Source organism: Monodon monoceros, unplaced genomic scaffold, assembly GCF_005190385.1.
Source record: "Monodon monoceros isolate NGI ecotype Baffin Bay Population unplaced genomic scaffold, NGI_Narwhal_1 Super_Scaffold_14, whole genome shotgun sequence".
NCBI lineage: Eukaryota > Metazoa > Chordata > Mammalia > Artiodactyla > Monodontidae > Monodon > Monodon monoceros.
The window spans coordinates 42,837,960-42,854,263 of NW_021703770.1; the positions used below are offsets into that span (position 1 = coordinate 42,837,960).

General features: G+C 36.3%; 1 protein-coding gene across 1 annotated transcript in view; it reads right to left on the bottom strand.

Annotated features, from left to right (window-relative positions):
• Positions 1-16,304, bottom strand: part of NECAB1 (N-terminal EF-hand calcium binding protein 1) — a 284,871-nt gene that overhangs the window by 70,673 nt on the left and 197,894 nt on the right. The window contains exon 6 of the mRNA XM_029223075.1: positions 5,032-5,168. Coding sequence (XP_029078908.1) covers positions 5,032-5,168 — 137 coding nt within the window. The remainder of the gene's footprint in view (positions 1-5,031; positions 5,169-16,304) is intronic.

Here is a 16,304-nt window from a genome sequence, read left to right on the forward strand (position 1 = left end):
TTATGGAGTAAAGAATTTTAGGTTGCAAATCTTTTCCATTCAAATTTTGAAGAAGTTGCTTGATTGAATTTTAGCTTCCAGTCTCATTATTGAAAAATATAGTGTTTTCTTTATCATTTGGGTTTTTCTCTCTGGGAGTTTTTAGACACTTCTCTTCATCTCCAGTATTCTGAAATTTCATAATGGCATGACTTGGCGTGTGACTTTTATTATTCATTATAATGGCTCTTAGTCTGTTCTATCAACCTGGAAACTCACGTCCTTGTTCTGAAAATTATTTCTTTGATAATGTCTCTCCTGTGTTCTATTTCTAGAAAATGTCATCACACTTTTATCTCCAAATATTCCTCATAGGTGTTCATTTCTACAATCAGAATTTCCAAGAACTGTTTTCTGTGCTTTCAATATTCTTTTTTTAAAATAACATCCTGCCCTTAATTCATAAATGCAATATCTTCTCTGATTTTTGAGGGTATTGATGATTTACTTTCTGAAGTTTTCTGCTCCCTGGATATTTCTGTTTCAAGTTTTGTTTCTTGTGTTTGACTTGTTCTCTTGGTTGTCCCTGCTTATCTCAGAGGAAGGAACCACAGGAATTATTGGAATCTATATGTGTATGTTGGGGACTGCCAACTTGCAGCCTCCATTGTAGGGTGGCCTGGCTTGGCCTGTTCATTGGAGGACACTGACTCCCAGTACTTTTAAGTATTTTATCTAAGACTGATGAGATCGCTAAAAGAAGGAGGTCCCAACTGGAGGGAATAAGCCCAACTGCCAGTCCTTTGGGAACATAGGATTCTGAGGGGGTTTCAAATCTCACTGTTCAGTACAGAGACTTTCACTTAATGCCTCATTTTTTAGAATTGTGCTCTGACACCCAGTTGTGCCAGTGTAAATCTGTTCACCTACTCCAGAGAGTATACCTCTAGGCTTCCTCAAGGGTTGGGGAGAGGCAGTCAATATAAAGCTTTGGGTGGAGCTTTCAACAATATGTCAACCTCACTTTCATCCCCACTATCAGTTGCACATGGTGAAGCTAATTCTTGAGGCTTTCTGAGGTTTTGTGATACCAGTTGGATTGCATCTTGGCTTCTCACACTACCTGCTTATGTTTCAGCTTTCTCAGATCTTCTAAATCAGTTACCGCTAGATTCACCTTCTTTTCACGTTCCAAGCTTCTATATCATTTTTCTTCTATCCTTCTTATCTTTGTGGGTTTATGACTCCTTTTTATCCAGACACTCTTAATGTCATTTTTGAAGGGTTTAGGGAGGGAGCAAAACTAATATTCTATGTTTACTCTCCAATCTAACTACACTTCCCTCTAGATTTTCCTATGGCATATTAAAAAAAAAAATCAACTTTCTAGTAACTTCTCCTCTCTCCCAAATCTTTACTACATAGGAGGAAGTGATTTAGAGCATTCCTTCTTTATGTTCAAGATAAGGGAATTTAAGTTGTCTGAACTTTATAATCACCTATATGTGAAATTAAAGCCTTCCCTTACTTCTGTAATAAACAACCATGAAAAGGAGAAAAATAACTTCCAAGCCAGAAGGAATTAGTTGTTTTTCTGAATAAAGAAGAACTTTGGAAAATAGAACAAACTTTCAGATTTCATTATAAAAAAGAAATTCACATATAATTAAACTGTGTTCCTAGAAACCTAGTTTGTTTGAGGAAGAAAGGTTTATATAAGAAGACAAGGGTCCTCTAGAGGAAAACTTTAGTATAAAGTAATGATAATTCTTGTCATCTATTAGGTACTTTCAAAAGACATGGGATTAAAGTGGCTTCCATTTAGCCAGCTGGCCAGGGCAGATATAAAGAGTGTTGTAGAATGCCATCTGAAAAGTCTCACTTCTGTGGCATTCTAGCTGTATGCATCTCTTCTTTCTGAATTGCCATTTTCACATGAATACACACAGACATTTTGCTCAACACAGCATGTCTAACTCATTACTGCAGGATGAATGATATTGTGTGATTCCTCCTTGGGGTTGATAGCTAGAATAGATGACTTCTCAATTTTTTCTATATTTCAGCAAGTCATTGTATCCTTAGGTTTCACAAGTGCTAAGCCCCAAAGTAATATTGATGCTGAGAGGAAACAAATTATTACAAATGTGGAATTTTTAAAGATATCTGTGGGTTGCAACTTTTGACTGCACAGAGCCTCATGGAATCTTCCTTTATGGTATAAAAGCACTAATGAATTTTTGGATATACTTATTTGACCTCTCCTCTCTGAGCTTCTTCTCTTCTCCTCCAAATCTTTACTACATACTACTGTGAGACTATTTCCCTTAAACTCCATTTTTACTATATTTCTCCTTTATTTACAACCACCAATGATAATCTCTGATCATATGAAGTCTAAATGCATCTGTTTAGCTTTGAAGACCTATCCTGACCCTAGATTCCAGGTAAGTTGGTCTTTCCACTGTCCCAGGTCCATATCCACTGCTCTTCTATATGGCTCCCTTTACCTGGAATCCCCTTTGATTTATTCAGTTTTATATATTTAACATGTAGCTGTGCCAGGTATAGGGAAACAAGAAAAAGTCCCTGCCATCTAGAAACTCAAAGTCTAATGGGAGAGATAATTAAGGAACTGAGATCGTAAGTAGATATAAGTAGAGGGTACTAACGGGAGTAGTGGAGTGGGAGGTAGGTATAAAATTCTGTTTTGAGAGCAGTGAAAGCTTCCTAGAGAAAGTTCTGTCCAAACAGAGACCAAACAAACTAGGAGGATGAGTTAGCCAGATGAGAGAAGATGGGTAATATAGCGTAGATGAGGACACCCCTCCCTTCAGGGAGATATCATTCTGCCATTAAATCTACCCAAAAGATCCAATTCAGGTCTTATCTCCCTATGAGGCTCCTTCACTGGTTTCTTATTTGATATCATAGGAAAAAGGGCAGCCATCTTTCTTCTCTCTGTCTTTTTTCCAATGATGAGGCCCCTGGGGCTCTCTTCACTTTGGTTTCTGGTGGCTAGCTGATAGGAAGATGGAGCCTTGGGAACAGAGATAGAGTCCCTGTATGCTTGGGCCTAATTCGCATGCTTCAGTCAGAGTAATCAGAGACTTCACATTGGATATTACGGACACAAACATGCTTCAGTCAGAGTAACCAGAGACTTCATGTTGGATATTAGGGACACAAACCCATAATGGAACTTTGTTTTCTATTTGCTTGTTTGTGTATTTTTTTCTAGAAACCTCCCTGGGAAGAGTATTGTGGATTTGTGGTGAGATTTGGGCATCCCTGGGTGCCTTAGCCAAATTCTATTCAATAGCACTCTCCCAAACTGATATTAGATCTGTAATATTTTCCATTCTTCTAAGCTGTTTTTGAGCTAGAAACCTAGAAATAAAAGATTCATTAATTCTCTAGTGTCTTCTAATTTCCTTAAACTCTTACGCTCCTTCTCATTAAACACAGCTGCAGTGCAGCTGTTGGCAGCAGTCGCAGGAGTTCAAGGCTAGCCTGTGGCCTAACACAAGGAATAGTTGTTCATTATGCATTCACTCTATGGTGGTGAATGTAGAATGCAAATTTGTACAAGGTGACTATAGAAAATAAAAACCAAAGTGCAGGTGAAGCAAGGGAACAGAATCCTTTTTCAAGCCTCTTCTCAGGTGGCAAAAGATTGAGTCTAAAAAGGGACAATCCATTTTACGTCAAGAAAACCTGAACAAAAGACAACAAATCAGGCCTCATTTTCTCATCAGGAACATGAAATCAATTTCATTGTGCTTCAAGACATTCAGTTGTCCTCTGTTCAAACCTGAGGAGATGGGTTGTTGCTTCTCTAAAGCTAATTGTTACACTTTGCCATTTGATGTGGAATCACCCAATACAGTGAAGAAAATACTAAGTTTATAAGTGAAATGCCATGCAGATCCACTGGAGAGCGCATATCAATGTTCAGTAGCTGCACAAGCTCATTAGATCTGAGATTATAGGCTTTTTTGTTGGAATTTGGTGGTGCTCACTCATTTTGACATTATAAACATAAAATTGAAAATTCCACTGTTTTTCTGTTACGTCCTAATAATTACGTACCCATTAATTTGTCTTAAAAAATTGGCCTACTGAGCAGTCTCTTATCAGCCTGTTCAAAAAACTTACTGTGTGGTTCTCTATAACTTAAAATGCAGAAGTTAGATAAGCCATTGCACGTGCAAAAATTTGTTGCATAAGCAAGAGTTTTGCCAAGCTCTTCTCTGGCTTGCAAGGTAAAAATTATAACTCAAGAAATTACCAACTGTTGTTTGGAATTATTCTGATGTCTGCTTTACACATTTCTAATTCAAGTTTATCTTTAGCATTAGTGCCATTATTTATACAACTACTATATTATCATTACTTATCTTCTCAGTGGCATTGAATTTTGAAAGTTTTTCCTATCATTCACTTTTCTCTATTTCCTTAAATAATTAGGCTTATTGAATTCTCAAGTCTCCTGCTATATCTAGATTCACTGAGCCTGTAAGATTTTTCTCCATCATTTCCATATTTTCAAGTATACTCATTAAGAAGATTAGCTCAAATGTCATCAGGAAACTACATGAAACTGTCTTTCATGTCTATCTATACTAAATCTTTTACTCTTCTGAAATCTCTTGGCAATATATTTCCCCTTCTCTGTGGTATTTATCACTTGTAACTTGCATTATAGTTTTAGTGTTCATATTTTATTTATGTAATAGACTTTAGCCTCCTTAAGAATTGGGACTTTGTAAAATGTATCTTTACATTATCACAGCAAATTGTAAAGTCTTCTCCATCTATTAAATTCTCAATTAAAATTTGTTGAATAAATGATGGATAGTAAAAGAAAAAGGAGAATGGTCTTTTCTAGAGGAAAATATAAGGCTAGTATCCATTGGAGGTCCCTGCCATTCCATTTAAATCTATTCATTCTCATTTTTAGTTTTACTAGTTTAAGTATGATGCCCTTCAACTGGTCTTTCATAAACATGGAGTCACTAAAGAGACATCATATGAAAGCATTTAACTTGCCTTTCTTGACGAGTTTGCTCCTCAGTAATTTCCATGGCACATTCCAGAGAGTTCTGGAGAGACTGCAATTGATTCAAGGTCTCTTTCAATAAAAATCGAGTTACAAATTGTTTCAAATTGGAAGCCTCTTGGTAATCCTAAGGATGACAAAACAAATGCAATTAGAAATATGGTAGGAAAAAATAACCAGAAGTGTTTTTTCTCCCCATGTACCCATCAATCTCAGATTAATCCTTGAGAAAAATAGACAAAGAGGAGAGAAAACATGTTGGGTCCTGGAGGTTGGGGCAGAATTCTATCTACCCACCAGAAGTTGAATAAGAGAGCTGCAGAAATGACTTGAATATCTCATATCCCATTGCACCTGCTTCAAGATTAGAAAAAATGACAAAAAACAGTCAAATTATGGAATAGACATATGTAGAAAAGGAAGAAAATTACCTGGAGAAAAGTTTGGATCGTGACTAATTCTGGGTGTTTTTTTTTTCTCTTACCAACTAAATGTACTCACATGTTGACAATTGGCTTAATTCCCTCTTGATGTATTTATTATGCTTGATCTGTATTACACTGAAGCCAAAGGAACTTATGTGTTGTTATTTCAAAATTCAGAAAATGTTAGGCTTGGAATATTTAAACACTTTACTAAATCTGCTTACGTCCCTCCTTCAGGAAATTTACCCGAAGCTCAGCTGCATCTAACTTCTAGTACAACACCTCAGCCACAAAAGCACCTTCACTCAAACAACCCCAAGTCTACACAGAGATCATCAGAAACATAATCACTATACCTGCCAAACTTAGTCTAGGTATACAGGTGGATTGTGGATGGTGCTACTTGTTGCTATTGTCTTCTTCTTTTTTATTTTATAAATTTATTTATTTAATTTATTTATTTTTGGCTGCGTTGGGTCTTTTTTGCTGCACACAGGCCTTCTCTAGTTGTGGCGAGCGGGGTCTGCTCTTCGTTATGGTGCGTGAGCTTCTCATTGTGGTGGCTTCTCTTATTGTGGAGCATGGGCTCTAGGCACGTGGGCTTCAGGAGTTGTGGCACATGGGCTCAGTAGTTGTGGCTTGCAGGCTCTAGAGCACAGGCTCAGTAGTTGTGGCGCATGGTCTTAATTGTTCCGCGGCATGTGGGATCTTCCCATACCAGGGCTCGAACCCGTGTTCCCTGCATTGGCAGGCAGATTCTTAACCACTAAGCCACCAGGGGAGCCCGCTCTTGCCTTCTAAAGTCTTAGAGAGAACCAAGGGAGAAAATAAAATCAAGTTGGCATGGAATGAAACGGTGACAGAACCACTTTTTCAGGTCATGGGACCAGCCAGCTAAACCTGATTTCCTACAGTCTCAGGTGGGAACAATAGACAATAGTTCAGCCAAGGAAAGGATTTATTTGGCTCCATTCCTAAACAACATGATTATCTCATGATTGAAAATACAAAACTGAAAGGAATGATGGTGACAAGATAATGCTAGGAAATACAGCATGCTGGGGAATCTTGGGGCATGGTTGCAAATCCAAGCAAACAAGATTTAATTAATCTCTCTGGGTCTCAGCTTTCTCACTTACAAATCAGACTAAGCACTCTGGCATACATTCCAACTCAAAAATATTCTGTACTTCTATCAATTCTAAATTAGGAAATATTGAGCTTCTGGACTCCTGATACAAGTTACTTTGTTATTTTTCTTCTGTTAACGGAACAACCTAATGTTGTAGAAAACTTCATTTCTTTCCTAATGTGAAATCATAAAAGGTTTCGATCATCAATCTCTTTTCTAAGTTCATTTTTTTTGCAGCTGAACAGCACAGGAGATTTTCTTATCACCATATCTTATTTAAAAATTTTAATGTCTTTAAACTCCACCTAACAAACTAACCATAAAATGAAACATTACATGCTATAATAGCCATTAGGATTTTTGGTGAGTTAATTCAAGGTAAAAAATATACAAAATATTTAATTTGATCAAATAGCTTGCCACTCAGCAGCAATAAAAGTTTCAAAAATTATTTCTCAATGTGTTTTTTTAAAATTGAGTAAAGCTTTCCTTTGAGATGAAAAGGAAACGTGATGACAGGAAAAAATTGTGTTTGATCCATTCCCCACAGCTATTCCATTTTGCTAAAGCATATTTTTAAAATAAAATGTATTAAGACGATGAGAAGATGTGTAGTCAGAGATCATACCAATTGTATTTGCACCTCAGTATACACTGCACTAATCTAAAGCAAATGATATTGTACTTATTTGAGGACAGCAGGTGAAAGTGAAGGAACTATGCATTTATTGAGCTATGCAGCACTACATTGGCCTTATTCTTTTCTCATTTAAATGTTAAATATTTGTCATGTCAGAACTACCTATAGAAAGGAGATTTTGTTTTTTGGGTTATCCAATTTAAACACTCTGGTCACTGAGATTAGATTTTAGCTTCAGAGACACAAAGGTCTACTCTTCTGTATGCCCCCATGGTGCCCAGAGCAAATACTCATCCAACACTTGAATGTTTGCAGATAAGCTAACTGAGAATTGATTGTGTTTGCTATTTTGGTCTTGCATATAAAGACTGTGGTGATGTTAGAGTTTTGAGGACAGTTAAAATCAGTCAACTGGCTACTCTGTCATTTTCTATCATAGCAAATTAAGAAATTGTTATGCTGAGACTTGCATCTTACCTTGAGAATTTGTTATCCTCATTAGTAACTCTCCAGATAATATTAAGAGATGGCACAACCCAAATGGTACATTTGACAGAAATGTTGATGCCTTGACATTGAGAGGAGTGGTGGGTGGGTTTAAGGCTTTGGGGGATTAGGTTTTTGAGTCAATTATGAAGATTTGCTGTTACGTGCTGCCCTTGATGATAAGGAGAAAAAAGAGCTTGTTTTCTAATATTTATCTTTCCAAACTCAGCTCATGGTATCATCTGTGTATTGCCTTTCCTCCCCTTGAACCACTATTTCTTTTCACAGGGTTAGGCACACATCCTTTCGCTCTGTGTGCTCTTGTAACAACGTTTCCTTACCTAGGGTATAATTTTATCATTTTATATTGTAATATGTTGTTTACTAACATGTCTTGATCATCTCTGCCTCCAGAATACCCAGAACAAAGCCTGGCTCACAGCAGCTGATCCTTAAATGCTTAAAGACTACGTGAGGTACAGGGAATCACATGGAGATTCAGGCACCAGAGGGAGTGTCTGAGTTCTGGAAACTCCTCTTGCCTCTCCCCAATTACCAGATGCCTTCCCGCACATCTAGCCCTTGCTGGTGGTAGATGCTGCTGTGCAGCTTGTCCAGTCATGTGGGCTCTAGAATAAAGAGAAATACAGCTTTATTTTTAACAGATTGTCCTCATTTCATTTTCTAGACCATTTGTTCATCTTCTTCCCTTCCCTTAATCTGGATCCCAAGGTTTAGGACTGTAGACCCAGGTGGCTTAGATCCAATCTTCCTTTCCTTCCCTCAGATATGCAGCAGATGTTACTTTGGAAGGCAGTGGCAAAAGAAGCAGATGGAAAATTAAATAGATAACAAGCTGGGAAATGTCAAAGCCTTGCCCTTTTTATTCTCAACAAATGTGTTGGCTGAGAAGGTACAGAAAGGGATCTTTGCATACTGAACTCCCAGAAGACTGATATATTGGCTTAAGGCACATATTCCTTTGGGCAAAACCTGGAATCTGAGAGATTGGTAGAAAGAACTAATAAAGCAGTAAAAAAAAAATATACAGATGGTACCTGATATTCAAATTCTGCCTCTTTTTCCAAACACAGGTTATTCTTTCATGTCTATTAAAAAGGATATGGGCAAATGAAGGTTTAGAGCATGTTTCTCAGGTTCCAATAATGTTCATTGAATTCACTGAGAATTGTTCAAGTGATAATCAAGTGGAAATTGTCAATAAAGTAGCATTAATATTTCCATTTGTGCCTTTGGAAAGTCAGAATGTAAATATTTCAATCCACGTATTTACTTTGTGTGGAGCTGGAACAACGCTAGGAGTCAATTCAAGTAAAATCCTTAGCATTAGAAGCATGGTACTTTGAAAATCAGGTTTCTTAGAGGACTGACTCTGCATTTTTACGGTCAGGTCATCATCAGAAAGCAAGCTCTTTCCCATCTGGGTGATGGAAGAGTGGAAATCTTAGCTATTAACCCACTATGAGTCATCTCAGTTAATTATGAAAATGAGAGCATAGTCTTCCCTGTTTGTATTTGTCCTACTTGAAAATTAATCAAGTCAGTGACAACCCATCTCAGTGTCTTCTTGTTTATGAAATCAGACACAATCACACTTAGCAGGGGGTACTGCTTCTGACTGCCTTTTAATCTAAGCTCCTGCTGCTCTACCTGTTGTGTGAGACATCTGTGCCAGCTTCTATAACAGGAAAAAATTTACTTTTACAAAAATAGTGCTGTTTATTTCTCTTTTCCTACTTTCCCCCAAACTGTTACTTTGTAAATACTAACTGGCTTACACTATTATCTATGTCCTATTTCTTTAAACATTCTTAGGCTTTCATCTTATTATTTTTATTTAAAAAATCATTGGGGTATAGTTGATTTAAAATGTTGTGTTAGTTTCAGGTGTGCAGCAAAGTGAATCAGTTATACATACATATATATATATACATATATATATATATATATACACCCTTTTTTTTAGATTCTTTTCCCATATAGGCCATTACAGAGTGCTGAGTAGAGTTCCCTGTGCTATACAGTAGGTCCTTATTTGTTATCTATTTTATATTAGTGTGTATATGTCATCCCCCATCTTTCAATTTATCCCTCCCCGGCTTACCCCCTGGTAACCATAAGGTTGTTTTCTACATATGTAACTCTATTTCTGTTTTGTAGTTAAGTTCATTTGTCCCCTTTTTTTTTTAGATTCCACATATAAGTGATATTATATGATATCTGTCTTTCTCTGTCTGACTTACTTCACTCAGTATGACATGTCTAGGTCCATCCATGTTGCTGCAAATGGCATTATTTCCTTCTTCTTTATGGCTGAATAATATTCCATTGTATATATGTACCACATCTTCTTTATCCATTCCTCTGTTAATGGACATTTAAGTTGCTTCCATGTCCTAGTTATTGTCAATAACTGCAATGAACATTGGGGTGCATGTATCTTTTTGAATTACGGTTTTCTCTGGATATACGCCCAGGAGCGGGATTGTTGGATCACATGGTAGTTCTATTTTTAGTTTTTTAAGGAACTTCCATACTATTCTCCATAATGGCTCTATCAATTTACATTTCCACCAACAGCGCAAGAAGGTTCCCCTTTCTCCACACCCTCTCCAGCATTTATTGTTTGTAGATTTTTTGATGATGGCCATTGACTGGTGTGAAGTGATACCTCATTGTAGTTTTGATTTGCATTTCTCTAATAATTAGTGTGTTAAACATCTTTTCATGTGCTTTTAAGCCATCTGTATATCTTCTTTGGAGAAATATCTATTTAGATCTTCCACCCATTTTTTGATTGGGTTATTTGTTTTTTTGATGTTGAGCTGCATAAGCTGTTTGTATATTTTGGAGATTAATCCGTTGTTGGTTGTTTCACTTGCAAATATTTTCTCCCATTCTGAGAGTTGTCTTTTTGTTTTGTTTATGGTGTCCTTTGCTGTGCGAAAGTTTTTAAGTTTCACTAGGTCCCATTTGTTTATTTTTGTTTTTATTTTCATTACTCTAGGAGGTAGGACCTACCTCAACATAATAAAGGCCATATATGACAAATCCACAGCAAGCATCATTCTCAATGGTGAAAAACTGAAAGCATTTCCTCTAAGATCAGGAACAAGACAAGTATGTCCACTCTCACTGCTATGATTCAACATAGTTTTGGAAGTCTTAGCCATGGCAGTCAGAGAAGAAAAAGAAATAGAAGGAATCCAAATTGGAAAAGAAGAAGTAAAACTGTCACTGTTTCCAATTACATGATACTATACATAGAAAATCCTAAAGATGTTATCAGAAAACTACTAGAGCTCATAAATGAATTCAGTAAAGTTGCAGGATACAAAATTAATAGACAGAAATCTCTTGCATTCCTATATACTAACAACAAAACATCAGAAAGAGGAATCCCATTTAACATCCCATCAAAAAGAATAAAATACCTAGGAATAAACCTACCTAAGGAGGCAAAAGACCTGTACTCAGAAAACTATAAAACACTGATGAAAGATATCAAAGATGACGCAAACAGATGGAGAGATATACCCTGTTCTTGGATTGGAAGAATCAACATTGTGAAAATGACTATACTACCCAAAGCAATCTACAGATTCAATGCAATCCCTATCAAATTACCAATGGCATTTTTCTCAGAATTAGAATAAAACATTTTACAGTTTGTATGGAAGCACAAAAGACGATGAATAGTCAAAGCAATCTTGAGAAAGAAAAATGGAGCTGGAGGAATCAGGCTCCCTGATTTCATACTGTACTACAAACCTACAGTCATCAAAACATTATGGTACTGACACAAAAAAAAGAAATATAGATCAATGGAACAGGATAGAAAGTCCAGAGATAAACCCACACACCTATGGTCACCTAATCTGTGACAAAATAGGCAAGACTCTACAATGGAGAAAAGATAGCCTCTTCAAGAAATGGTGCTGGGAAAACTGGACAGCTACATGTAAAAGAATGAAATTTGAACACTCCCTAACATCATACACAAAAATAAACTCGAAATGGATTGAAGACCTAAATGTAAGATTGGACACTATTAAACTCTTAGAGCAAAACATGGGCAGAACACCCTTAGACATAAATCGCAGTACTCTTTCATTTTAAATGATACACTTTTTAAACTAGGAGAACACCATATCAAGTTTAACCCTTATAAAATTGAGAAAAAAATCTGGTCCTTAATTACGTGCCTTAAAAGTGAACTGAGGTTAATTCCAGATAGGTCTTTGGAAAGCTTAGAAGACAGAGCAAGAGATTAAAATATTTTCAAACTGCAGATCCCCATGTATTAAGAGAATTATAGTTTTGCAGTTTAGTGAAAGAGGAAACAAGGCTCTAATTTTTGTAGTAAAATGTTATTAAATAACCAAGAAATTTAAAAAAATCTAAATCCTATCATAACTAGATATTTTCTAGTTTGAAATCAGAAAATACTGTAGAGATGTTATATTATTTAAGACTTTTAAATTGACAAACTCCATTATAAAGGGCTCATCCTGGAATTGTCAAGGATTTTTTTCATGTAGGTTTCTTTCCTCTGGCTCCTTCTATTGCTCTGTCTCACACCAGCAGCCCCTAACAAGAACATATGGCCCCTTGAATGTCTTTGCTCAGAGAACAATGCCAAAGTAACCTCAAAGTAACCCTCTTCAAACAAGTAGAATTTCAGGAAAATATGCGTGGGTATGAAAATGGGAACATATATAGAGTTAACACAAACTTGGAGATTAATAACAGATGAAGACACAGATCACATTCATGTGCATCTGACAACATAGTGTGGTAGTTAAGAAACTGGGTCTGGGGACTTCCCTGGTGGCCCAGTGGTAAAGAATCCACCTTACAATGCAGGGGACGCAGGTTCGATCCCTGGTTGGGGAACTCAACACCCACATGCCGCGGGGCAACTAAGCCCGCATGCCACAACTACTGAGCTCGCACACCTCAACTAGTGAGGCTGCATGCTACAAACTACAGAGCCCACGCACCCTGGAGCCTGTGTGCCACAACTAGAGAAGAGAAAATCCTCACGGCATAACTAGAGAGAAGCCCATGAGCCACAATGAAGAGCCCGTGTGACACAACCAGGACCTGATGCAGCCAAAAATAAATTAAATAAATAAATACTAATAAAAAGAAACTGGGTCTGGAGATATTTACACTGAAGTTCTAATATGTGCTTGTACCACTTAACAGCATCGTGAACTTGGGAAAAATTAAAATTGAAACAAAATTAAAATTAAAAACTTCTAAGTTCCTATTTTCCTAACTGTAAGATAAGAACAGTATCAATCTCATAGCTTGCCGTGAGAAGTAAATGAAAAATACATGGCATGTAAAATGCACTGTATGATGTCTAGCTTGTAGTTTTTGATAAATGGATATTCACTATTGTTATAAATCCATTGGTGGAAGGATATTACAAAGTGTAATGAACAGATCATTGGCCTAAAATTCACAAGACCTGGGTTTAAATGGTGTGATAATAGTTCAGTTCACAATTATTGCTAGGATAAATATATGGTTCGTTTGGTATGTAACAGGTTTTCTACAAATATTAATTTTTCTGAGTTCTTTCTACATATAGTTAGTACTGCACATCTGTTACCTTGATTTTTCAGAAATGTATAATTTTTACATTCATATTTGTTACCACATTGAGGCTGTGGCCCATGAAATTTGGTCTTTGAGGAGTTACAATGTAGAGTTACAAATATATAGTTCAACTGCAAAATTAATTTAAAAGTGTTTCTGTCTTTGACTTGTTTCTCATCAAGGATAGCATATGAGATCCAATTTATAAATCTAAACAACACTTCTTGCATTATCTCTTTTATCTACTCTGAATTCTGTCAACCATATCCTCTTCCAGACCATTTCATTTCCCGGAATCTGTTCAAAATTCTTTCTCAGTCTCTAATGTGATTTTACTCCCTCTTTTTCTTTTCTCTCCCAGATCTTTTTATGTATATTCGCTAAGATTTCTTCCCTTCTCCTCAAGTCATTATGAGTGTGGTTCTATTCATCCGGGCCCATTTCTTTATTCTGCTTCATAGGAACATAGAAACCAGAAAAATAATAGCAGGAGGATATGGGGAAGATGTCCATGTTGGTGGCATTGTTTTTGAAACTCCAGGAATTCTCACATAAAAACCAATAGTGCAAATAGATAACAACAACAACAAAACTCCATAGCCAACAAATAACAACAAAACTAGAGTTTAAGGTATCATCATGAGCCACAAGTTACAAGTGGTTAAGGACAAAATCACTGATAGCCAGAAGGTCTGCATTGCATGGTATTACTGGCTGGATGTATAGGAAGGAACAAAGGGAAGCAATGGGATATGTGACAGATCTGAAGACAAGAGAACTCCAAAATAGCCAACAAATGTTCACAAGAAAGCATAATTGACTAGCTTGAAAACAGCTAAATCTGGGAGGAATTTTATCCCAAAGTAGGTGAGCATAAAAATCTTAGTAAAGTCTAAAGAGGTTGGAAGCATGAGCCCCTGTGAACTCTTGAAATTAATTAGCTAAGATGGTATGCTAGGAGGGTCCCACACTGAAGATAAACTGCAGGGAGTCAAATCAAAACTGAGCAGGACAGGTTCACAGAGATCAAGAAGAGAAGATTCAAATAAAAGTCAGGGAGAGGTACAGAGCCAGAAATCTCAGAAGGAAAGACACTATAGTTTTCAATACTACAAGATAACCAAGAGGGAGGTCTGTGAATTCAGAAGAACTATTCTGAATACAACCTTCTTTGAAAAATCCAGGAAAATTAGTATTTTTTTTAAAGTAGGCAATAGAAAATTATTAAGGTCAAATTCTATATAATTTTATTATAAAAAAGGGATATGAGCAAAATAACATTCCTGCAGACAGTGAACGCACACCAGAAAGACAAGCCCACCAAACAGATCAAAAGTATAACCAAGTATTTTAAAATGAGACAAAAGACATTAATGAAAAATTGAAGAAAAAAGAAAATAAGGAAAAGAAACAAAAAGGATTTGAGATGAAGTAACAAATATTGTAGATATGCAAAGAAGATCCAAAATACTTAGAGTTCCTAAAGAATAAGTGTAGAAATCAACAAAGAAACAGAACAAATACTAGAATCTAACATTCAAGAATGTTTTTCTGAAATAAAAAGATTTGAAATTAGGTATAAAGCCATACTACATGTGTAAGAATACCAACTCAGAACAAACACATCAAGACATATTTTAGTAAAATTACTGGACTTTAAAGGCAAAGAAAAAAGTCTTTGTGCACTTACACATAAAGAGAAAATGAGTCTCAGAGTTAAAAAATACCTAGATTATGTTGAGGCTTTACAAAAGCAATGCCTTTTTACCAGAAGAAAGTACAGAAACATATTTCAGGTATACAAAATAAGAAAATGAAGCCAAGGATTTTACATCAGGAAAATTGACTTCTAAGTGTAAGGTGCACAGAAACATTGTCAATATGTAAAAACTTAGATTAAATTGTTCCCATGATGTCTTCCTGAGGAATCATCTAGAGAATGAGCTTCATACAGCCTAAATTACTAGAGTGTTCAACATAAAGACCAATGATGTAGGCCAGGTACTGGCAAACTATTTTGGAGAGGCCTACACAGTAAATATTTTAGACTTTATGAACCAAGAGGCCACAAATCCTGCCAATATAGCATGAAATCCCCCATAGATAATTATTAAATGAATGAGTCTGGCTGTGTTTGTAGACCATATTAAACGTGTGCTTGGCAGATTCTGGCAGATGGCTGAAGTTTTCTGACCCCTAATTTGGGCACTGAACATCAAAAGCTGCCAACATCAAAAGAGACAATCAGATAGTATGTGCTTCCTGATGAGATAACACACTATCAGGTATAGTCTTGTCAAACGAGACTTTGGATTCAGCTGACAATTTGAAGTAAAAACAGTTCAAAAGAACATGATGAATTGTACCATGAGAAGTCAACAGCAGTCTAGATGGTGAGCATCTCTCTAAAGGATTTCAAGGTAACCTGCAAATTAAAAGAGTTGTAACAGACATAAAAATGGGCACAAATAAACTATAGTTTTTAGGGATGAACATTTGTATGATGAAACCATAATAAAATGCAAGGAAATGATTACTAGAGAGGTCAGTTTGGTCATTATTTACAGGGGAGGGAGGAGATTCTAATTGGGACAAGGCACTTGGAAGGTCTAGGGTGGTTGGTAAGTTTGTAATTTTGATCTGAGTGGTAGGGTATAATTATTAAGTTCCACATTTGATTTCTGTGGCTTTTCTCTTTCTCATTTTATTTTACAACAAAAGGGTTAAGATATGTGTACGAACCAGTCTGGTGGAGGAACACTATTCTCATGTTTGAGAGGTTGTGGGAATAGACAGATATGGGCTGTAAAATACAGGACTGTTTGGCAAGCAGTAGAAATACATACAAATTAGTAATTTTTATCACTTCTCATATATTGTCTTCTTAACTGCTGGTCTGCATTTTTCTGGAGTGTAACACAGAAACAAATGTCAATTTTTTTTTTCAGT